The following is a 23,535-nucleotide window of genomic DNA, read 5'->3' on the forward strand; positions in this document are numbered from 1 at the left end:
TGTATCTACAACTCGATCTGTCAAGCGCACTGTTAAATTCTGTTTTTCTTTTGTTGTATTTCATCAATACTGTATTTTCTCACACCTATCCATCCTACCGCAGAAGTCATTCAAAGGCTGCCACAGATGTCAAATTATTATAATAATCCTTTAAATATTTTCTGTACATATCCCATTTCCTAATAAATGTCTGATCAGAACGACCCCCAATTTTTCTGTTAATTTAGCCAACTTGGCATATTCTAGCAGTTTATTTTGCCACTCTGGCTTTGTAGGTATTTTCTCTCCCTTCTAATTCATGACGATTAATATATTCTTACAGTTCTCTGAGTTCAAACATCAGTGGGAACAGTGGGTGTCTTTCTTTGTGTGGTGTGAAGCCACAGCTTAATGTTCCCTCTGAACTTGATCAGAGAAAGTGATTGGCCCAGGGCCACCCCACGAACTCCATGGCTTTGTCGGGGTTTGAACTCACATGTCCTGAACTCACCTGCCTTCTCCCAGGCCTGTGGCTCATTAAACAAGCCTTTTAAATTGTGAGGTTTATTATTATTATTTTGTTTGTTACCGTGTTATGTATTTTTGTGTTTTTATGTTGTAAACTGCCCTGTCGTCCTCAGATGAAGGGAGGTATAGATAGAAAATAAAATATAAAATAAAATAAAATCGACCTTGGAATCCAAGGAGCTACTTCATGCATAATCAAGGGTCTTGTAGTTGGTCTAGTGTTGCTATATATTTGAACAAAGAACTCACCTGGCCCATGTGCTGCCTCAAACAGCTCTTGAAAGCTTGCTCAACTGTAAAAGTGTTTTCCCATCTTATTGTCTGTGTGTGTGAGAAATGGAAGCCTAAAGCCTCATTGCATGTTTAGGACTACCTGCACAAATTGTTTGTTTGTGTGTTTGTTTGTTTATATCTCAGCTTCTGCTCTGTAGGGTATCTTCTTTTCCATGGCTGGTGAGCTTGTTGATAAAGAAAATGTGTAAAATAGCTCCATTGCTGAGAGTGGAAGTAAGCGACAGGATTGACAAGACTGGCAAAAAGGTTCACATTGCACATGACCACACTTACACCCTTGCAGAAAAAATACCACCCGCAAAGCAGTACTTAATCTTGAGAGAAGCCAGTACAGTGGTACCTCCAGTTGCAGACGGGATCCGTTCTGGAGGTCCGGCCGGATCCTGAGGTTTCCACAACCGGAGAGACCGCTTCTGCGCACGCACGGCAGTAGAGTGCTTCTGTGCATGTGCAAAAGCAGTCTACCGCTTCTGTGCATGCACATGCGGCAAAACCCTGGAAATATACTTCCAGGTTTGCTGCTTATGTATCCTAAAGTTTATGTAACCAGAGGGATACGTAAGCGGAGGTCCGACTGTATATGGATTAAAGTGTAATCTTACCACTTCCCTCCCACCCACCACTTGTGTTTTTTAGAATCGCTGTTCAATCGGAGAGTTGAAGAAAAATCCAAAGAGCTGTTTTTCACACCCTTGGGATGGCACAACAGCAGCCTGGACCTTCTGAGGGAGGAGAATGGGGAAAAACAAGCCATGGAGAGGCTGCTGTAAGTTGGGTTCTGTAGCAGTGAGTTCCCTTCCCTTGCCTGCGAAGACAGGCTCTGACGGATTAAGCAAATGAGACCAAGAAAGCAGGGAGGGAAGTGAGAGGCAGGTGGGGCTCATCAACCTGGGAAGGTAGTCTGTCTAGGAGAAGGAAAGCTCTCACCCTAAACCTCTGCTGCCTTGCGGGATATCTTCTGGAGAAGGAAAGGCTAAACCCTAATGGATAATGGAGCCAGAATGGAGCTCCTAAATTTGTGAATCTGCCCTCCTTTTTGCTTTGGGAGCCCTGAGCATTTATTTTGGGGATTTAGAGGGGCTTCCTCTAGCCGCTTCACAGGCATAGTTCACTGTCAGGCAAACAGGTATATATGGCTCCAGAGGATATTCCCTCTCTCTGCCATCTCCTGAACTTTAACCATGTTTTTAAACCTTTCTCTGAAGCTCAGCTAATCACAACCACATGATGGCGCTACTGCAGCAGCTGCTCTACAACGAGTCCTTGTCCCTTTCCTGGAGGGATATGATTGTGCCCGTGGTCTGCCAGGTGGTTCAGACAGTCCGGCCCGACGTCAAGAACAGGGACGATGACATGGACATCCGTCAGTTTGTCCATATAAAAAAAGTGAGTTCAAGTGGGGGAAACGGGGGATCAATGAGAAGGGAAGTGGCTGCTCAAGGCTTGTGCTGACTTTCAGAATGATGGCACCTCAATATCCTGAAACTAGCCCAAGCCTGCCAGAGAACTTGCCACCCTCCAAGCCAGTCGCTTGATAAACCTCCATTTCTTGGTGTTTGCCTGGTTGTACAAACTTGCTGGCTTAGTGGGTAAATGTTTGGGAGGCAACTCGCAAATCATTCACACCTGTAACTAACATTACAGTATTGTAAGCGGCAATTTTTTTTGCAGCTGATTTCCACCTCCCACCAAGTGTCCCATGTTTAATTCCATTGACTGGTATTCAATCATCTCTCAGTTCTGACCTAGTTTTGAATTTAGATTTTCCCACCCCCTTTTCCTTTAGCATTTCCTAGGCATAATCTTGAACTAGAAGAGGTCACTATGCTAAACATTCACTTAGCATGAAGATTTTAGACTATCTGTAATAAAAAGATAAATGATAAAATAAGATTTGATTAGTCCAGGAATAAAAGTGGTATGTAGCTAAAATTCATGTGCATAAAAGGCAACCTACTTTTGTAATAGAAAGGGTTTTTGTTTTTTTAATGGTGAGGACCTGTCATCAATTTGGCATTTTTATGTACTTCTGTGCTTAAGTGGCCTCCTTAGCTAGATGTTCCTGGTTGACAATATATTGCAGTTGTGAGTACTGGGGAAATGCCATATTCCTAAAAAAAGTAGTACTTTCCTGGGATAAATAATTTGAATTGTGTGCAATAAATGAATTTAATTTGCGTATTTTGTTCTCACGATAAACTGGATGCCTGAATTACCCATTTGAGCAGGTGGGTAGATAATGATTTTGGTCACATAGCTGGCTGCTCATATGAGCCTCATGCAAGAAATAATGGAAGCTACATTTATCTGGGCTATTTCTAGTTAGCATATTGATGTTGGAGGGAGAAGAAAAGACTTTTTTTAAAAAAAAAAAGTGGATTTTTAACACAAACTGGGAAAATTAGGAGATCCATGGGTAATAAAATTCTTGCTGTTTTGACAGATTCCAGGTGGAAAAAAATTTGACTCAGTTGTGGTGAATGGCTTTGTTTGCACCAAGAACATAGCACATAAAAAGGTATTGTGCAGCTATGTCAGTTTATGTAATATGCTAGCATGGATGACTTAGAACGTCTAATGTTCGATATAATACCTAATCGACTAGTTTCGTAACAGTTTTTGCTCTTAAACTTCCCCAACCCACTTATTCCTTCCTTTATTCCCCACCCTTTTCCATGACAGGGATTCAAGGCGGCTTACAGATAAAATAAAAACTGCTAAAAACCTATAAAATAGGTTGTTGGCATTATGTAGGTTCAAATTCACACAGGATTAAGGAAAGCCGAATCCCTCACACGGATTAACTGATGTCATGAGGTCCCAAGAGGGTCTCCCACTTGGCTGAGTGTGGCTCATTTGAGCAAAAACATATTGGGTTTGAATTCACATTCTAACTCACAGACTGGCTCCTATCCTGATTTTTATTGGGTCCCTTCCACTTTATGTCTTGGCAGCCTAGCAGTGCTGCCTTTTTGCTCTGCCACTGAGTTGTTGATTCTTCCTATTGCACCTTCTAAGGGAAGGTCTTGCTCTGTCTTTCAACACGAAATAGTGAAGGGATACATTTAACAACCTTTTTTCTTTCTAGATGAACTCCTGTATCAAAAACCCCAAAATTCTTATGCTGAAGTGCTCCATCGAATACCTCTACCGAGAAGAAACAAAATTTACCTGCATAGATCCCATTGTCCTTCAGGTTGGGATAGTTTGCTTTTATTTATCCTCTTTTACCATCCTATCAAAGTCTAATTCGCGACTGCAATGGGTTAATTCTGAATAATTGCAGGGAATATCTGGTTTGCCATAGTCTCCATGGTTCAAGTCAGCAAAGCATGGAGACTATGGCACACCACATATTCCCTGCAATTATTCAGAACTAGCCAATCGCAGCCAATTTGAAAACGGACTGGTGCTTCGCTCAGTTCATTATGACATGCATTTGATAGTCCTATGCATTGTGAAAGAGGGATGCGTGTAGCGTTCTCGTCTGAACCACTGAGCCTCTTGGGCTTGCTGATCGGAAAGTCGGCAGTTCAAATCCCCACAACAGGGTGAGCTCCCGTTGTTCTGTCCCAGCTCCTGCCAACCTAGCAGTTCGAAAGCACGCCAGTGCAAGTAGATAAATAGGTACCACTGCGGCAGGAAGGTAAATGCCATTTCCGTGAGCTCTGGCTTCTTTCAAGGTGTCCCGTTGCACAAGAAGCGGTTTAGTCATGCTGGCCACATGACCCAGAAAGCTGTCTGTGGACAAACACCAGCTTCTTCGGCCCGAGAGCGAGATGAGCATCGCAACCCCATAGTCTCCTTTGACTGGACTTAACCGTCCAGGGGTCCTTTACCTTTTTTTTTTTACACCTTCCATTGTGAAAGATTACCTAGCAAATGAGAGAGGTTTTTAACGATACCAGTATGCAAGAGCCATATGAGGGTCTTGGTATGCACACATATGACACAGTCCTGTACTTGTTTACTGAGAATTTAAAAAGTAATTTTTAATCTGTTTTGGTATTTTAACTTTCATATGTTTAAATGCATGATTGTGAATTTTTCTTGATGTCATTGTTCTTTTTGTAAACTGCTTTGAGGTTCTTTACAATCAAGCGGTGCATGAATTTTATATACTGGGGGCTTACTATCTTGTAAGTATGCTTAAGATTGCAGCCTTGCTATTTCTTCCCCAGCTCCAATGGTAAATCATCCAAACACCAGCTTTGCTTGGGAAAACAATGCTGGTTTAGTGAAGATGTGAGCCATTCTTGATACAGCTTGAATCCAGAATTTGAAGTTGGGTTTTTTCAATTCTAGGTGAAACTAGCATTGACATCAGAGCAGCTGTAATGTTGCTCCATGCTTAACTCCAGAAAATGGGCAGGGAGTGAAGAGTACGCAGACCACAGGGTGTTTCTCATCTCCAAGGATATTAGAACTCTACATCTGCTCTGAGCAGGCATCCCCAAACTGCGGCCCTCCAGATGTTTTGGCCTACAACTCCCATGATCCCTAGCTAACAGGACCAGTGGTCGGGGAAGATGGGAATTGTAGTCCAAAACATCTGGAGGGCCGAAGTTTGGGGATGCCTGGCTCAGAGCAACTCTGACTATGGAGAACATTTAATCTAGGAATATTGTAACAAAGGAGTTTTAGTGCTTCTTAAAAAAATATTTTTTTCCAAAAAAATTAAAAACACCAGTGGCAGCACCATTCTGCATACCAAAGTACTAATTTCAGAATTGCTGAAATTCAAAAACTGTTTTAGTGCATAAACCTGAATTAGGTTAGTATTTACTTGAACTGTCAGTTTAGTTTTAAGGGGGGGGAACCTACTCTTGAGTAAGCATGTTTTAAGTTTGCAGCCTTAGACATGCTTTTAGTCCTCAAGTAGGGCCTGGTATCTGATGACTGCAATACTTGCTTCTGCCATGATAGGAAAGGGAGTTCCTGAAGAACTACGTTCAGAGGATAGTGGATGTCAGGCCAACTCTGGTTCTCGTTGAAAAAACTGTGTCCCGTATTGCCCAAGACATGCTGCTGGAACATGGCATCACTTTGGTCATTAACGTCAAGCCGGTAAGTGCTAGAATTCTAAATGAAATCGTGGTTCAGTAACAGGTTTTCCCTCCCTTTTTTTGGTAATGTACACAATATTTTTTCTCCCCGTTTTGTTTTCTACATGGGTCCTATCCTATTTCCTGTTTCTTCTCCTTTTTTGCATCTTATTCAGTGCACTTCTAACGTTCTACTTTTTATTTTTCAATAAATAATGTAAAATTTAAAAAGCCTTGGGAGTATTTCCACATCAGTATAATTTAGCAAATGGTACTTTGCCCTGAATAGGATCAAATGCCATGAGGTAGATCTGCTGAGGCACAAGGATTCTCTTGTCACCTGTTGTTTCTGTTTGGCTCTGTATCTACAGAGTGTGTCATGAAAATAATGGTCTGTAGAGTTCATGGTTTCATAAGGTATGGATTGTTTTTTTTTGTCAGAGATCAGACCTCCCAAGGAAGACTTAAACAAGAGATTGGGATACAGTTTATGGACTGCACAGCATTCCCTTGCCATTCCTTCAGTTAACCAGTATCTTACCTGATTGTCACCTCTCATTCTCATTCTCCAGTCCTTGTCATGACATCACAAATGCTGCAAAAAAAAAAGCACAGCAGGTTAATTTTCAGAAAATGTAGAAATGATCTAATCATGCATGTGGGTCCTGTTGCCTGTGGGCAAATCTCGGATTCTTAATTTACGTAAAACCATTTAGATTTCGTCGATACGTTGCTTTTGGTTGCAGTCTTGTGCCATATCCTATTCTCTCCCTCTCCTGGATTAAGGTAAGTAAGTCCATAGCATTTTTCTTATCAATGTTTTGCAGCACGTCTTAGACAGAGTAAGCCGGATGACTCAAGGAGACGTGCTAATGTCAATGGATCAGTTGCTGACCAAACCACACCTGGGAACCTGCCACAAATTTTACATCCAAGTGTTTCAGTTGCCTAATGGTGAGTGATCCAAGTCCTAACCTTGTTTGTCTGTCCTTTTTAACCGAGTTAGGCTTCTTTGAGATACAGCGTCATGATTAATGTGATAACAAAGTAAATTCTATAGAGCTGGCACCAATACGTAGCATTTATGTAGTGCTTTTGAGTGTCCAAAGTGCTTTGGGTTTTGTAATTCTTACCCTAACCCTTTGGTAGGCCGCTATTATCTGCTGAGAGAGTGGGTTTCCTGAGGCCATATCGTGAGTTCACAGCAAGGGCAAGGTTTAAAATCATGGGTTTCTTTCATTTGTCACTTGGCTTAATCAGGGCCGGCCCTACGGCCAGGCTGGGTGGCACAGGGCGCCAGGGCGCCGGCCCGCCACTCCGCTGTGCAGCAGCGCCCTCGGCAGCAGTGCTGCGCGCTAAGCCCGCCCACCCGTCGCGCAGCAGTGCCCTCGGCAGCCGCGCTGCGTGCTGGGCCCAGCCGCCCGCCCGTCGTGCTGGAAAACGGGGGGGGGAGGGATCCGTCGCACCACGGCACCAGGGCGCCAGAGGTGCTTAAGACGGCCCTGGGTTTAATAATTTTATGTTAGTTTTGTTTCAGTTGTCACCAAACGCCTGCTTTTCTAAAGGTTTCGATCAAGGCATATTTCTAGCACTTCCTTTCTCACTAAAACGATTCTTCACACATCTCTTAAGGGAATATTCCTTTACATCCATAATTCTCTGGCTTTTCAATAGGTTTTTATGCAGAGGTGTTGTAAACTATGCTGATTTTTTTTAATGAATAAAATATATTTAATGAATATAAATATTTTAATAAAGGAGTGAATAAAACCTCTGCTTGTTTTGCATTTGGCGCAAAGTGCACGAACAGTTTTAATGAACAGCTTAACTGCATTATTACTTTATGGAAGTGGCCGCAGGGATCCGTATGGTTTGACACATGAGTGCAAGCGATAAGGAACATGGGGGAAAGCCAGCCTACATTCTGAAAAAGATCTAAAGCCATTTGTAACTCTGGAATATGTATACCAGCTGACCACTTAAAGAACCTGCCCAGTTTTAACAAAAAGAGAGAGATGAGCACAACTTTATCTTCTCCTTTTTTCCAGAGCAAACGAAAACGCTGATGTTTTTCGAAGGCTGCCCCCAGCACCTGGGCTGCACCATCAAGCTGCGTGGCGCGGGGGATTACGAGCTGGCTCGAGTGAAGGAGATCCTTATTTTCATGATCTGCGTGGCTTATCATTCCCAACTGGAGATCTCCTTCCTTATGGATGAGTTTGCTATGCCTCCAATGTTGGCCAGACACGGCTCCTTTCACAGTCTGCCTGAAGGGCAGGAGGAAGAAAACGGGCAGCAAGATACGTTGAACAGAGAAAGCAGCACAGCCGACATGGCCCTTGACAAGCTGCCCGTTACCTCAGAATTGGTGTCTTCAGATGAGATGGGCTCCCTGGAACAAAGGACTTTGACAGAAGAGGACGACCAGGATTTGGGCGATCTACCAGCAATTGCCTCCCAGAAACAGCACATGCACTTCTTAATGAATTCTGCATATAGAGCCCCTTTTGTAGCACCAGTGTTGGTGCCAGAGACATTGTTACCCCTTGAGCTGACTGACCAACACTTGGGGATTTTGGACAGTGAGCCTCTGGAGAGTCTGAGGCACATGGATGACTTCCAGGAGCCCAAAAGTCAGATCAGGGAATTTCGGGACCCCCTGCAGGATGACACTGGATTGTATGTTACAGAGGAAGTGACGTCTTCAGAAGACCGGCTCAAAACCTTCTCTTTGGCTTTTAAGCAAGAGTTGAAGGACATTATCCTCTGCATCTCCCCTGTCATCAAGTTCCGCGAGCCCTTCCTGTTGACGGAGAAAGGCATGCGCTGCCCCACCAGGGAGTATTTCTTGGAGCAGGTCTATGTGTCTCCTCGGCTCAACAAGGAGTACAAGGAGATGGACGGCAGAAGGAAGAAGCAGCTGTTAAGGGACCTGTCTGGGTTGCAAGGCATGAATGGAAGCGTCCAGGCCAAGCCTGTGCAGATATTACCTTCCCACCAGCTTGTCAGCACCCGGATCGCTGAGCATCTGAACAGCAGCCATAGTCTGGCCAGAATGTTGGCCGACTTCCGGGCCAGAGGAGGAAGGATTGTGCAAAAGGACTCCGACCCATTTGCTCAGTCTTCTAAAGAGACATCCGGCATTAAATTTGGACTCAGGAGTGATGACGACGACAGAGGGTTTATTCAGAATGAATCCTTATGGTCTCATAAAGTGAGCACTTACAATACATTGGAGGTTTTTTGTCTAGGGTTTTAGAGAGATGGGCAATTGTACGAATTAAGTTAAAATGTCCCCACCCCACCCCCCAAAAACCTGGTTTGAATTGCATTGGAGTTAAAAGGCCATTTGTTACTTCCTGAACTCGGCTATTGCACGAGTGGAAGCGGTGTTTTCACTGTTAGAAACTCCCACTGTTCTAGGCGCATTTTGTGACAGGAGATTTCATTGGCGAAAGCAGTTTCTGAGCTCTGGGCGCAGCACTGTGCCTAAGATTTCAGTTTAAAACTGCAGAGTGGAAGGAAAAAGGACCTCCTTCTGCCTCCCCACTTCCAGCTACTCTCTGAAGACTGGAGAAGAGACCCTCTTAAGAATATCAGGGGGGTGGGCAGGGGAAGGACTAGACCAGGCATCCCCAAACTGCGGCCCTCCAGATGTTTTGGCCTACAATTCCCATGATCCCTAGCTAACAGGACCAGTGGTCGGGGAAGATGGGAATTGTAGTCCAAAACATCTGGAGGGCCGAAGTTTGGGGATACCTGGACTAGACCATGTGAAAAATGAACACAATATTTTAGCTGCAGTTCATTCATTTTCAGCTTTGTATTCTTCTTATAAAAAAGAGCGCCTAGACATTCCGTTGTTGCACCCATAACCTAGGTTTAAGGTGCCACTTAAAAGCTCCAAGCTTTTGTATCTCAGTTTCTAAGGTGTGTTAATTCTTTCTCCTGGGATGTGTCTTGCCAGGTGGACTGTCTTAGCCCTGCAAACCACCAGAGGCTCTGCGTTTTGTTCAGCAGCTCTTCAGCCCAGTCCAGCAATGCTCCAAGTGCCTGCGTTAGCCCATGGTGCGACACTGGTTTGCTTTTTCTTTCCCTCTGACCTAATATAAATGTTTCCTAACTATCAGTTAGTTTTCCCCCTTTCTGTGTAAAGTCGAGGTGGGAGCTGTGCAGTGGGTAAATGGTGCATTACCCTGGGCAGGGGCAGTGGGGGGGTGGTGGCTGTAAGGGAGCGTAGATGGGTATTTTTTTTAATTGGATTTGGGCACTTGCACAAAGACCTTGAAGATCTCCAACTCTCCTCCATCTCCTCCCAGAGCTCTCTAAGTTAGGGAGGATGTCGAAGGACAGGCAGTGAGGAAGATCACCCCATCTCCCTGTGTAGGGGATTTGAGCCACTCCTTCCACCCCCATTTTCCAATCTGAGAAGAAAACATGCATTCCTCACTTACTGCTTTAAAGAGCATAGCCAGGAACCAGATGCCTAAGACCTAAAACTCACCAAAGGCTCATTGCAAAGCAACCCTTTCAATGTTAATTGGAGAAATACTTGGTTTTCTGAGAGCCAGTGTGGTGTAGTGGTTAAGAGCAGTAGACTCATAATCTGGGGAACCGAGTTTGCGTCTCCGCTCCTCCACATGCAGCTGCTGGGTGACCTTGGGCTAGTCACACTTCTCTGAAGTCTATCAGCCCCACTCACCTCACAGAGTGTTTGTTGTGGGGGAGGAAGGGAAAGGAGAATGTTAGCCGCTTTGAGACTCCTTTGGGTAGTGATAAAGTGGGATATCAAATCCAAACTCTCCTCCTCCTCCTCTTCTTCTTTTTCTTCTTCCAAGGCATTTCTAAGATTTGGGCATAGTTTCATATCACCCAGATCGGTAGTCTTCCCTGGCCTCCCATCCTGGAGTCGTCTTTAACTCAAGCATGCAGTAGGGAACTCCTATCTTAATTTTTCACCTTATATCCATTTGGTGGCATTGTTGACCAGGCAGCGACCAGGCAGTGGGCCCTGACCAGGGGTGACCTGTCCCGTTTTTCCTCCTGAGGCAACACCTCTTGGGGTTTCACCACCTAAGACATTAGTCCTGAAAACCAGTGAAACTACGATTGCATGTTTTTTGTGCTTTGGCTGCTTACAGCTTGCGCTACCTTTGAGTGCGCTTGCTGCTGCTGCTGCTGCTGCTGCTGCTGCTGCTGCTGCTGCTGCAAGACTTCACCCTCTGCTGGTGGAAGTTCAATACTGTATTGCATCTCTGCCGTTGCAGCCGAAAGATCCAATATAGCTATTTCCAAATGCAGTACATTTATTACCTGTGCCTTTCACATTTAGGTAGAGTGTTCTTTTCAAATGCTGCATCCTCTATGCTTTCTTCCTCATTGTAAGGAAGAATGGGATAGCCACATTGCTTCCACGCCAGGCTGTAATGTAGACCAGTGTTCTTCAACCTTACAGCTCATGTATCATGATATTATCCCCAGATAATGGTCGGGGATGATGGGTGTAGGGAAATGGCTCAGCAGCTTTGCTGGTGCTACATCATGACATAGTTTAATGCTGATAATTAATGGGGAGTAAGTTCAAGCTGTATCTGTGATTGACACCCCCCCATGAATTTTATGGAGCCTGTGCCTGTCTCTGGAACCACACTCTGATTTATCTGGTGGTCAGAAACCTCCCTGAGCGTTATAGGAATGTATTCTACAACCATTCTCAAACCACCCAAAGAATCATTGTTCTGCTCTGTCACTTTAGGATGGTGGTTATGGAGTTCTATGGGAAGAATGATCTCACCCTGGGTGTGTTTCTAGAAAGGTATTGCTTCCGGTAAGAAATTTCAGCTTTCTTAGATTTATTTCATAAATTTATTTCATAAGATTTATACACTGCTTGAGTGTATTAAAAAAACCCTCAAAGTGGTCCTTCTTAAGTACCATCTGTTCTTGAATATAAACACTTGAACCATAGTGGTTGAGTAGAGGAGAAAGATGATGTGTTCTTCAGTGCTTGGAGAAGGATGGATTCAGTAAGCAAGAAGAAGCCTGCCATAATGTGGAGAAGACACAAGCAGGCCTCCTGTGGCGAGGTTTTCTCACGCTGTGCAGACACAGCCAATGTGCCACTGTAAGGAAGTGCATGGGTCGTCTTCGTAGTACAAAGAGGCACAGCATCAAATAAAAGAAGGAAGCAGCAGACCCTTCAGAGCTCTCTGGTGGCCCTCCAGATATTTCAGGCTCCCAACTTGCATCAAGCCCTGCCAGCATAGCTGATGGTCGGAGGTTTATTTTTATTTATTTAGCAAAACATAGATATGCCACTTAAATCAGGAAAAAAATAAATATCTCTGAGCAGCCAAGAATAATAAGTATCCATCAAACACAGGTAAAATCGGCAAAGCTAAAGGAAACCCCAGAAAGAAATGTCTGGGTAGGCTTGCTAAAATAAAGCTTTCAGCTGGTGTCTAGAACAATATAGCTAGGATGCCAGCTTTACGTCAATAAGCAGGGAGTTCACAACGCACAGCTGCTGCCACACTCAAAGATCTGACTGGTCACAAATGCAGGCGGAGCCTTTTGTGGCCCTTGCAAAACTGCAAGATCCCCAGTGTCAAAGCAGTTGAGCGTTGTAGTCCAAAAACTCCTAGGGGTCCCTCCCGTTTCCTGCCCCTGCATCAGACTGAAGAGGATTGCCAAGTGAAAGATGTTTGCTTCACATTTTTGCCCTTTGTCCTTTCCAGGCCTTCCTACCAGTGCCCGAGCATGTTCTGTGAAACCCCAATGGTACATCACATCCGTCGCTTTGTCCATGGGCAAGGCTGCGTCCAGATCATACTGAAGGAGCTGGACTCCCCGGTGCCAGGCTATCAGCACACAATTCTAACCTACTCCTGGTGTAGGATGTGCAAGCAGGTAATGAGAGATCTCCATTCTGGGGTGGTAGTGGGTTTTTTTGTTTTGTTTTTGAGTCGGGTATCCCAGGCTCCAGAAACATGGAGGTGGGTCCAAGCAAAAATTACACAAAGGCTACCTTTCTTCTGAGTTCCTGCCTTTAATTCAAAGTAATTTGTGAAGGGCAAGGTTGCATGTCCTTAATTAAGATGTCTTAATTGGGATTCAAAGCAAATTTAAGCCTTGCACCCTTCATTCTCGTCAAAAACTTTGTTTAACCATACCAAATACCATTTGTATTGCTTTACTATCAAGATAATAGTGACTGCCTACAAGACACTGTTATGAAGAGACTGCCCACCCCCTTTTCTCTCTCCCTTTCCCCTTGCTTAGTGTTCAAATTTGCATAATCCTAACCAAGGTTTGAGGTGGATCTGCAAATCCAGGCTTTAAAAGGGAACCTGGTTAGTGTCGTGCCATGGGATTCTAAACCAATATGAAGCAGAATTCATGCTTGTGGGGCAAGGAAATGCTGCTTTTGAAACTGGCTTTGCAACCCGTGAGACATGGACTGGACTTCTTGACAGACCTTTGTTGTGGGGGCAGGGGAAGAAGGACCCCCAAAGATGTTGATAATTCATGAACTACTGGGGCGGCATTCTTACCCACTCGTGATGTGTGGAGATCACTCTTCTGAAAAAAAGCTGCCTTCTAAGTAGAGTAATGGTAAAGGTAAAAAATATAAAAGACCCCTGGGCAGTTAAGTCCAGTTAAAGGCAACTATGGGGAGTGGCCGCTCATCTTGGTTTGGGCCGAGGGAGCGGGTGTTTGTCCACAGCTTTCCGGGTCATGTGGCCTGCATGACTAAGCTGCTTCTGGAGTTAGAGAGACACTGCTTGTTAGAGAGACACTGCATTTTTAGTAAAGCACCATGTGAAATCATTTCTGTTACACCGTATAAAAATACTGCATTTGAACCTGAAATTAAGTTAGTAGGCCTGAATATGATATTTTGCATTTATGCTACACTTTTGCATACTCTAATCTTCTGCTGGACCTCATAGTTCTTAAAGTAGTGAGTGCCAAGGAACAGTATACCCATAATACAGGTGGGTGACTGAGGCTGGGCGATAGCAGCTTGCCTAAGCCCCGTCCTATACGTTTATGCACAGAGGTGAGATTTCAAGTGGAGACCTCCCATCAGCAGCATAATAAATTGATGCAAGTGAACAGACTGCACCAGCAGTGCTTTCATGCTGTGAGAGAGCATGCCACAATATGGACTATATGTGCTTTTTGAGAGTTGTGTTTTTCTGCAGCCAGACTTCCAAGTCAGCAGTTTCATTTGCTACCTCTGTCCCAGTGACACTGTTATCTAGAGGTGTGCTGGCCTTGTTGTTTTGCTGACTCCTTCCTATATAAATCAAAGCAATGCACAAATCTATGTTGTAGCTTCTAAGTCACACCCAAGAAGTGCTGAAGCTCATGTTAAATCATAGATGTGGCTTGGATGGATTTTTTCTGCATGTCGCCAAAGTGCTCAAGATAAAACCACTGACTTTTTCCAGGTAACACCAGTAGTTCCGCTTTCCAATGACTCCTGGTCCATGTCCTTTGCCAAATACCTTGAGCTGCGCTTTTACGGGCACCAATACACCCGAAGGGCCAACGCGGAGCCCTGTGGCCACTCCATACATCACGACTACCACCAGTACTTCTCTTACAATCAGATGGTGGCCTCTTTCAGGTAAGAAGGCTTTCCCCCCAAAGGTTTATCACCTCCCTCTGCAAATTCAGGAGATAAGTGGCCTGATTTTATTTTATTTTATTATTTTAAGAAATAAATATTCGTATAAACACCTGCAAGCAAAAATTCAATAAATATATGGAGTAACATGTCATCCTTTAAAAATAATAATGACTTTTATTTTTAGTAGAATTAGCCAGTGAAGCAAATAAGGGTTCAACATAGCCAGAACAATTGAAAGAAAACAATCAAACACAATTCCTTTTGTTAGGATGCGTGGAGTAGCAAATCATAAAGCCCACCAGCCATAATCTTAGTGGATCAGCAAAACATCATCACAATATTTTATAATTCTAAATTTTGGTGATCTTTTGATGAAGGTAATTTTTACTTTAATCTTTTGTTTTTGTGCTAAGAAGAGTTGTAACCTATCCACCGCAGCGATGGTGTTGGGGGAGGGAGGGAGGGGAGAATGGCATGTAGGTGCTTCTGCCAGTTTCCACTGATGGAGAAGAGGGCTGTTGGGTGGGGCTTCACTGTGGCAGAGACTCTGGCTCTGCCCAGGTGCTTGGAAAGCTACTGTTTGCAGCAGCACATGACCCTGAAACAGGGCGCTTTGGGTGTGGAGTGCTGATAGCTTTAGATACCCCAAGGGGACCCGTGCTCAGGCCCCTCAACTACGCCAACTTAGAGTTGGCCTAGCACAGAGGAAGGAAGAGACACCCACCAACCTTCTGCCTTGGCCACCAAGAACTGGCAGGGCTTGATCTCAGGCAGCGGATCCATTTCTTCCTTCCTCCTCAGCTTCATATAGGATTGCTCTGCTCAACATGCTGTATTGTGTTTTTAATATTTGGTTGGGAGCCGCCCAGAGTGGCTGGGGAAACCTAGCCAGATGGGCGGGGTATAAATAATAAATTATTATTATTATTATTATTATTATTATTATTATTATTTTATTTTATTTTATTTTATTTTATAACATAAACATTAAAGCTACCCAAAAAAATTACTCTTGTTTATTTGTCCTGAATAAAATATTAGCACCCAACAACTCAAAATATCTCAGCCTCTATTTCCCCATATTTGAGCAGGAGGCATGACCCCCGTTAGCAGAAACTGGTGTTTGTCAGTCCTCCTCAAACCATCGTTTCTGATTCTGTCTTACGGGCAATTCACAAGCCAGTTTGTTAAAATTTAGGGGTCCTGACCATACAAAACGACACCTGCGTTAACAATGTGGCCCAGTTTGAAGATGTGTTATGTTCTCTTCCTAGTTTTTCTCCTATACGGTTGCTAGAAGTGTGCGTTCCGAATCCCAAGATCTACATAAAACGTCAGGTTCCACATAAGGTTGCCATGCTTCAAGACCTGAAGGATTTTTCTCAAAAGTAAGTTATCTGCATCTGTTCTCTGCCCCTTCCCCCTCCAGATTAGTTTATGTCCATCCTGATAATGGCATTTCTGTTATGGTTCTTTAACTGCTATTGCCTTGCATTGGATTGGTCGTGTTCTCATGTTGCAATAAATGATAGTTCCTGGTTTGCCATGAGACGCCACCTGCTTTCCTCTCTCCCTTAGAGCAGGTTGGAGCAACAAACCGCGGCCCTTTGCTTAGCATTATGTCTGAACCAGGGATTGCCGTTTGTTTTGCTCCAAATGAAACTCAGTGGTTTCTTCCTGATGTGGCAGTTGTGATTTGTGTTCCAGGATATTCTGAGGTGTTCGGGGATATTTTTGTGGCCACAGCTAGATCATATAATGCTGGCCCTATATAGATTCGGGGTTTGATTATGAAAAGTAATTAAATGTGTTGCCATATTCACATCCCCCTTAAGTTCAAGATCCACATTTGCATCTCAGAAGTGTACCTCTTTGTTGTGATAGTTGAAGAATCTAAACTTTGAGATCCTTCTATCCCAGTGCAAGAATGTTTACATCTGATAGGTGGAGTCTTTGCTTTGACATGCCTTATAGTTCCTTTAGACAACAGCCATGATGCATTCGTAGGGACGCAGGTGGCGCTGTGGTCTAAACCATTGAGCTTCTTGGGCTTGCCGATCAGAAGGTTGGCAGTTCGAATCCCCGCGATGGGGTGAGCTACCGTTGCTTGGTCGGTCCCTGCTCCTGCCAAGCTAGCAGTTCGAAAGCACACCCAAAAGTGCAAGTAGATAAATAGGTACCGCTCTAGCGGGAGGGTAAACGGTGTTTCCGTGTGCTGCTCTGGAAGCGGCTCAGTCATGCTGGCCACATGACCCAGAAAACTGTCTGTGGACAAATGCCGGCTCCCTTGGCCAGTAAAGCGAGATGAGTGCCGCAACCCCGGAGTCGTCTGCGACTGGACTTAACTGTCAGGGGTCCTTTACCTTTACCTTTTATGATGCATTCAGGCCTGTGTATACTCTTTAGTTTAAAAAGCTGAAATTTTGCACTTGGACAAAATCCAAGTTCTGATTACATTTGTATAATGCAAAGGAAATTAAGCATTTTATTTTGTTTTATCATTTTGCATCGTTCCAAAGCCATGAGCTGCACAGATGTGCTATCATGTGTGTTTTACCATGTAATTACATTTCTGTGAGGATGCACATGCTTTTGCGCTATCTCAATGTATCGTATATGCCATGTGTGAAGCTGCCTAGAGTAGCTCAGGCTCAACAGGTGTATAATCACAACCCATAATAATTCAAGTTTAATTTCTCAACGGAGACATGTAAGAGTGGGTGTATTGTGACAAAACCTGAAAGGGGTGCAGTTCTGTTCCAAACTTTGGCATCATTGTTTTAGGGTTTCTCAGGTATATATTGCCGTTGATGAGCGCCTCACCTCTCTGAAAACAGATACTTTTAGCAAATCAAGAGAGGAGAAGATGGAGGATCTTTTTGCCCAAAAGGAGGTAACATATTTTTGATGTATTTTGTGGAGAAAAGCACGCTAATTACAGTACAGTGGTACCTCGGTTTACGAACACCTCGGGTTACGAACTTTCGGTTTACGAACCACCGAAACCCGGAAGTAAGTAACCCGAGGTTTCTGAGGCCCATGAAGGCCTCCATGGAGGCATCGGAGCGTCCGCGACTGGGACGCAGCCACGGAAGTGCTCCGATGCCTTCACGGAGGCAAACTGCACAGAAAGGAGCCTTTCCCCGATGCGAGTGCCCTGCGCTGCGGCCGCCTCTCAGTCAAGGCGGCTGAGTAAAGCGCGGGAACCCCGGGGGGGGTTTCTCTTTGGAAGCTCTTACCTCGCGCTTAGAAAAGGGCTTCCAGCAGCAGTAGCAGCAACAGCAGTGAGAGGTTTTGCGAGTCGTTTCGCTGCACGGCGGTGGCAGCGCTCGCAGCTCTCCTTCCCCCTCTCTCTGCGGTGCCGGCCGGGCGACCTTCCTCCTCCTCAGAGCAGCCGCCGCCACCACCAGACGCCAGGACTGGCCTGGGTGGCTCGCGGTGCGCCTGGCTCTGGTTGGAGCGGCGGCGGCAATGGCGGCTCTCTCAACCGCGAGCCTCTCCACTCCGCAGGGGCGCAATGGTGAAGGCCCGGCCTCGCTTCTCTTGACCCCTCCGCGAGGCCGGGCCTTCACCGTCGTGCTCCTGCGACGTCTCTCCACCTTCGGCGTCGCGCTCCTGTGGAGAGGCGTCGCAGGAGCGCGAAGGTCCGCTTCTCTTGAGCCCTCCGCGAGGCCGGCTCAAGAGAAGCGGGCCTTCGCTGTCACGTTCCTGCGACGCTTCTCCACAGGAGCGCTACGGCGAAGGTGGAGAGACGTCGCAGGAGCACGAAGGTCTGCTTCTCTTGAGCCGTCCGCGAGGCTGGCTCAAGAGAAGCGGGCTTTCGCGTCGCGCTCCTGCGACGTCTCTCCACCTTCGCCGTAGCGCTCCTGTGGAGAGGCATCGCAGGAACGTGACAGCGAAGGCCCGCTTCTCTTGAGCCGGCCTCGCAGAGGGCTCAAGAGAAGCAGACCTTCGCGCTCCTGCGACGCCTCTCCACAGGAGCGCTACGGCGAAGGTGGAGAGACGTCGCAGGAGCGCGACGCGAAAGCCCGCTTCTCTTGAGCCGGCCTCGCGGAGGGCTCAAGAGAAGCGGACCTTCGCGCTCCTGCGACGCCTCTCCACAGGAGCGCGACGCCGAAGGTGGAGAGACGTCGCAGGAGCACGACAGCGAAGGCCCGGCCTCGCGGAGGGGTCAAGAGAAGCGAGGCCGGGCCCTCACCATTGCGCCCCTGCGGAGTGGAGAGGCTCGGGGTTGAGAGAGCCGCCATTGCCGCCGCCGCTCCAACCAGAGCCAGGCGCACCGCGAGCCACCCAGGCCAGTCCTGGCGTCTGGTGGTGGCGGCGGCTGCTCTGAGGAGGAGGAAGGTCGCCCGGCCGGCACCGCAGAGAGAGGGGGAAGGAGAGCTGCGAGTGCTGCCACCACTGTGCAGCGAAACGACTCGCAAAGCCTCTCAATGCTGTTGCTGCTACTGCTGCTGGAAGCCCTTTTCTAAGCTCGAGGTAAGAGCTTCCGAAGAGAACCCCCCCCCCGGTTTCCCGCACTTTACTCAGCCGCCTTGACTGAGAGGCGGCCGCAGCGCAGGGCACTCGCGTCGGGGAAAGGCTCCTTTCTGTGCAGTTTGCCTCTGTGAAGGCATCGGAGTGCTTCTGTGGCTGCGTCCCAGTCACGGACCCTCCGATGCCTCCGTGGAGGCCTCCATAGGCCTCGGAAAGCTCTTGGTAGAAAGTAAAATTATTGTTAAATTGCTGCTTTAGGGGGTGTTTTTCATCGCCTGGAACAGATTAATCCACTTTCCATTATTTTCAATGGGAAAGTTTGCTTCGGTTTATGAACGCTTCGGTTTATGAACAGACTTCCGGAACCAATTGTGTTCATAAACCGAGGTACCACTGTATATGCAATGTTACAGGTTTGCTCAGTTTGCTAAATGTAGCAGACTTCTGATTCTTGCATCACAGCCAACAGATCCAGGGTGCAGCTTACATGAGGTTGAAGAGAATGGGGTGTGGAGGACAGCAGTTCTGTACTCTCAGCCAGCCTTTCTCAACCTTGGGTCCCCCAGATGTGGCTGGACTACAACTCCCATCATCCCTGGCCACTAGTCCTGCTAGCTAGGGATGATGGGAGTTGTAGTCCAACAACTTTGGGGGAGCTGAGAGCACTTTGGGCATTGGTCTTGAGTTCTCTCTCAATAAAGCATAGTGGGAAATGATATATAATTACAGTGGTACCTCGGTTTATGAACACAATTGGTTCCGGAAGTCTGTTCATAAACTGAAGCGTTCATAAACTGAAGCGAACTTTCCCATTGAAAGTAATGGAAAGTGGATTAATCCGTTCCAGACGGTCCGCAGAGTAACCGTTCATAAACTGAAGCGAACTTTCCCATTGAAAGTAATGGAAAGTGGATTAATCCGTTCCAGACGGGTCCGCGGAGTACTTAAACTGAAGCGTTCATAAACTGAAACATGGGTGTAATTGGTTCCGGAAGTCTGTTCATAAACTGAAGCGTTCATAAACTGAAGCGAACTTTCCCATTAAAAGTAATGTAAAGTGAATTAATCCGTTCCGGATGGGTCTGTGGTGTTCATAAACCGAAAATTCATAAACCGAGGTGTTCATAAACCGAGGTTCCACTGTAATTGAAAAAGATGTTTAAATTAACATCTGTAAAAACACCCAGAAGCTTTCCTTTTGGGAATTATAGGGACAGAATTATCCAAACTATATAAATTTATTCATGTATGCCACCATGGCAGCAAGAATGTTAATTCTCCAAAAATGGAAAGAAGAAGAAGTCCTGATGAAAGAAGAATGGATACAAAAACTTATGGAATACACAGAAATGGCAAAAAATACAGGAAAAATTAGAAATTAAGATAACAAGCTTTTTATAAAAGAATGGAAATGGTTTATTGAATATTTACAAATAAATTGTAAACAGATAGAAACACTGGCAGGATTATTGTAGTAACCTGCAGTTTTATAAGCGTATACATTTAAAGTAGATGAATGATTGTTAAATTAATTTGGAATATGCAGAAAATATAAAAAAATAAATTTAAGGAACCGCAGAAAGAGAGGGAAAGAAGTTGAGTTTCGAAATGTTAAAATGATTGTAAAATTATTGAAATGTATAAAATTGAAAATCATGAAAGAGTAGTGGGAGGGGCAGAGTTGTAGCTGAAGTACTTGGCCATTATAATGATAAATCTTTCCCTGCTGTTTTGTTTTTTGCTTTTTTAAAAAGATGGGTTTTGCCTACTCAGTATTAGTCCTCAGCAGAAATAAGCATTCCTTTTGTGCAAAGGGCTCTCAGAGGTTTGATCTGTGTTTGATAGCTTGCTAGGAAGAGGCATTGCAGAGATGTCAGGAGTAGGTCTTTGCCCGAGAAGAGCCATTGCAATGTTTGTATCCCTGTCCTTGGATAGATGGAGGAAGTTGAGTTTCGCAACTGGATAGAGAAAATCCAAGCTCGGATGCTTTCTTCGTCCCTTGACACTCCTCAGCAGCTGCAATCAGTTTCTGAATCTCTAATAGCCAAAAAACAGAGCCTCTGTGAGATGCTGCAAGCTTGGAATAACAGGTGAGTGAGTGGCAGCTATTAACTATCTGGTGCTCTTGCGAACACCAGCCATGACACAGCCCCTTGCAATGTTTCCCCTCCATTGGATAGCCTTGCCTGCTGCGTAATTTCAGTACTGTAGCATAGATAGGCTTTCTCTGCAAAGTAGGGTTCCCCCCCCCTCTTTTCAATTTGTCAGTCACAGGCGTGGAAAAGTACTGGATTTCTTTGCAAAAATTGTCTTTCAAGTAGACCCTAGTGTGAATTTGAGAGGGACGGCATTACTGTAAACATACAGACATCCTGCTCACAGATAAGCCACAGAACCACTGAAATGGTTTACCTGTTGTAAACATTAAGGTAGTGTGACTCGGTCTACTTTTGAAGGTGACCCGGAAACTGCAGTTAATCCAGAATGCGGCAGCTAGACTGGTGACTGGGAGTGGCCGCCAAGACCACATAACACCGGTCCTGAAAGACCTACATTGGCTCCCAGTACGTTTCTGAGCACAATTCAAAGTGTTGGTGCTGACCTTAAAAGCCCTCAACGGCCTCGGCTTAGTATACCTGAAGGAGCATCTTCACCCCCATCGTTCTGCCCGGACACTGAGGTCCGGTGCCGAGGGCCTTCTGGCGGTTACCTCACTGCGAGAAGTGAGGTTGCAGGAAACAAGGCAGAGGGCCTTCTTGGTAGTGGCACCTGCCCTGTGGAACACCCTCCTATCAGATGTCAAGGAAATAAACAACTATCTGACTTTTAGAAGACATCTGAAGGCAGCCCTGTTTAGGGAAGTTTTTTAATGTTTGATCTTTTATCGTATTTTTAATATTTTGTTGAAAGCTGCCCAGAGTGGCTGGGGAAGCCCAGCCAGGTGGGTGGGGTATAAATTATTATTGTTGTTGTTATTGTAGGTTACAAGATCTCTTCCAGCAAGAGAAAGGGCGGAAACGCCCCTCCGTGCCGCCTAGCCCTGGGAGACTGAGGCAAGGGGAAGACAGCAAGGTAATGGTTTCTGTTCTTCATAGTAATGAATTTGAAACGGCAATTCTTATTAGGCCAGGAGTGGGGAACATTTTCCAACTCCAGGGCCCCCACCCCCTTTCATGAGTAACCTTAGAGAGGCCGCCTGACAGAGGTGGATAAAGCGAGGGGCAAACAGTGGAGAGAGAGGAACAGGTGCCATTCTCACCTGTGTACAGTAGGAGGCATTCCAGCCATGGAAAAGTCACAGGTTTCTGTAGACATACACCCACACATCTCTCCAGGCCAAGCAAGAGGCACTTGCGCAGTTCAAGAACATGCTTCAGCCAGGCAGAAGCACCCGAAGAGAGTCCAGATCAGGCTGAGGAGAGTCTCAAGGGCTGGATTTGGCCACCAGGGTTCAGGCTCCTCACTCATGTTCTAGGCCTGCTGAGGCACAGCTCCATACCGGAGCTGCACACATTTCTCGGGGGAGACCGGTTTGCGTGCACAGAATGAACCAAGTGTCACGTGTCTCTTCCCCCACCACTTCTCCTGAGCTTCCGAAGTTTCTCTGGAGGGGACATGTGACTCGGGCTGAGCTTTTCCGGCACAGCTCCTAAAACATTGCACACGCTAGAAGCTAGTTGCGTCCCCACCATGCAGGTGCTGATGAGCTGACTTGCCAGGTGATACAAGTAAATGGGTTGACGGGTTGCATGACAGCCTGAAACTCCAGGGATTATTTCGTCTTCTGATTTTATGGCTCAGCACTGAGCGTGATTCCTGTTGGAGGCGAGTCCCACTGAGTGAGTCCAATGAGAGGAGCTCAGTTACAGGTTTCCCCATGGCCTCAGATTGAACCCTGTGACAGCAGGATGCTGGAGTTGCCTGATCTTTTGTCTGATCTAGCAGGGCTTTCCTTGTGTTTTTACGTTCTTGCTTGCTTCCAAATAAGCCCTGAAGTCCACTGCAGTTTTCACAGTAAAATGAATAGTGTAACTTTTTTTTGGTTAGTCTTCATTGGAGTTAAGGATTCAGCTTGTGAAAGAGGGAAAACCAGAATTAGGCATTTCTTCTTTAATCATCAAGGTAACTTTTGGGTTGCAATATCAGTGTAAGTTTTTGTATCCGTATTGCCTCCAATTAGTCCAAGGGGGAACAGGCAAATGCAGATTACTTTTTATTCCACAGATCAGCTCAATGGATGCCTCTCCTCGCAATGTTTCTCCAGCACTACAAAATGGCGAGAAAGGTATGTTTGCCTTCTCTAAGAAACTCCAGCTTTTCATTTACTTGTTAGGCTGCCTCTGAATGCCCCTCAGTAAGCTTGCATCCCAGAAGCTTTATGCCGGCTCCCTCGGCCAGTAAAGCGAGATGAGCGCTGCATCCCCAGAGTCTTCTGCAACTGGACCTAACGGTCAGGGGTCCCTTTACCTTTACCTTACGTTATTAATAAAGGCTAATATTCCTTGGGTTAGATGACGAAGAGGAAATGCCTTGAGTGGAAATGGAAATGTTCTTTTGCACAGTACCCTTATGCTT

The 23,535-nt window shown here is 45.7% G+C and overlaps 1 protein-coding gene across 4 annotated transcripts in view; it reads left to right on the top strand.

Annotated features, from left to right (window-relative positions):
• PIKFYVE (phosphoinositide kinase, FYVE-type zinc finger containing) overlaps nt 1–23,535 on the top strand; it is an 84,292-nt gene that overhangs the window by 40,783 nt on the left and 19,974 nt on the right. For all 4 annotated transcript variants that reach the window (XM_035138322.2, XM_035138340.2, XM_035138332.2 and 1 more), the window contains 16 exons: nt 1,438–1,567; nt 2,007–2,187; nt 3,245–3,319; nt 3,890–3,997; nt 5,728–5,868; nt 6,674–6,800; nt 7,895–9,060; nt 9,814–9,914; nt 11,602–11,673; nt 12,584–12,755; nt 14,303–14,481; nt 15,759–15,872; nt 17,269–17,377; nt 20,896–21,050; nt 21,942–22,032; nt 23,185–23,245. In XM_035138322.2, the coding sequence (XP_034994213.2) occupies nt 1,438–1,567; nt 2,007–2,187; nt 3,245–3,319; nt 3,890–3,997; nt 5,728–5,868; nt 6,674–6,800; nt 7,895–9,060; nt 9,814–9,914; nt 11,602–11,673; nt 12,584–12,755; nt 14,303–14,481; nt 15,759–15,872; nt 17,269–17,377; nt 20,896–21,050; nt 21,942–22,032; nt 23,185–23,245 (2,982 nt within the window). The remainder of the gene's footprint in view (nt 1–1,437; nt 1,568–2,006; nt 2,188–3,244; nt 3,320–3,889; nt 3,998–5,727; nt 5,869–6,673; nt 6,801–7,894; nt 9,061–9,813; nt 9,915–11,601; nt 11,674–12,583; nt 12,756–14,302; nt 14,482–15,758; nt 15,873–17,268; nt 17,378–20,895; nt 21,051–21,941; nt 22,033–23,184; nt 23,246–23,535) is intronic.

This window comes from Zootoca vivipara, chromosome 1, assembly GCF_963506605.1.
Source record: "Zootoca vivipara chromosome 1, rZooViv1.1, whole genome shotgun sequence".
Taxonomy (NCBI): Eukaryota; Metazoa; Chordata; class Lepidosauria; order Squamata; family Lacertidae; genus Zootoca; species Zootoca vivipara.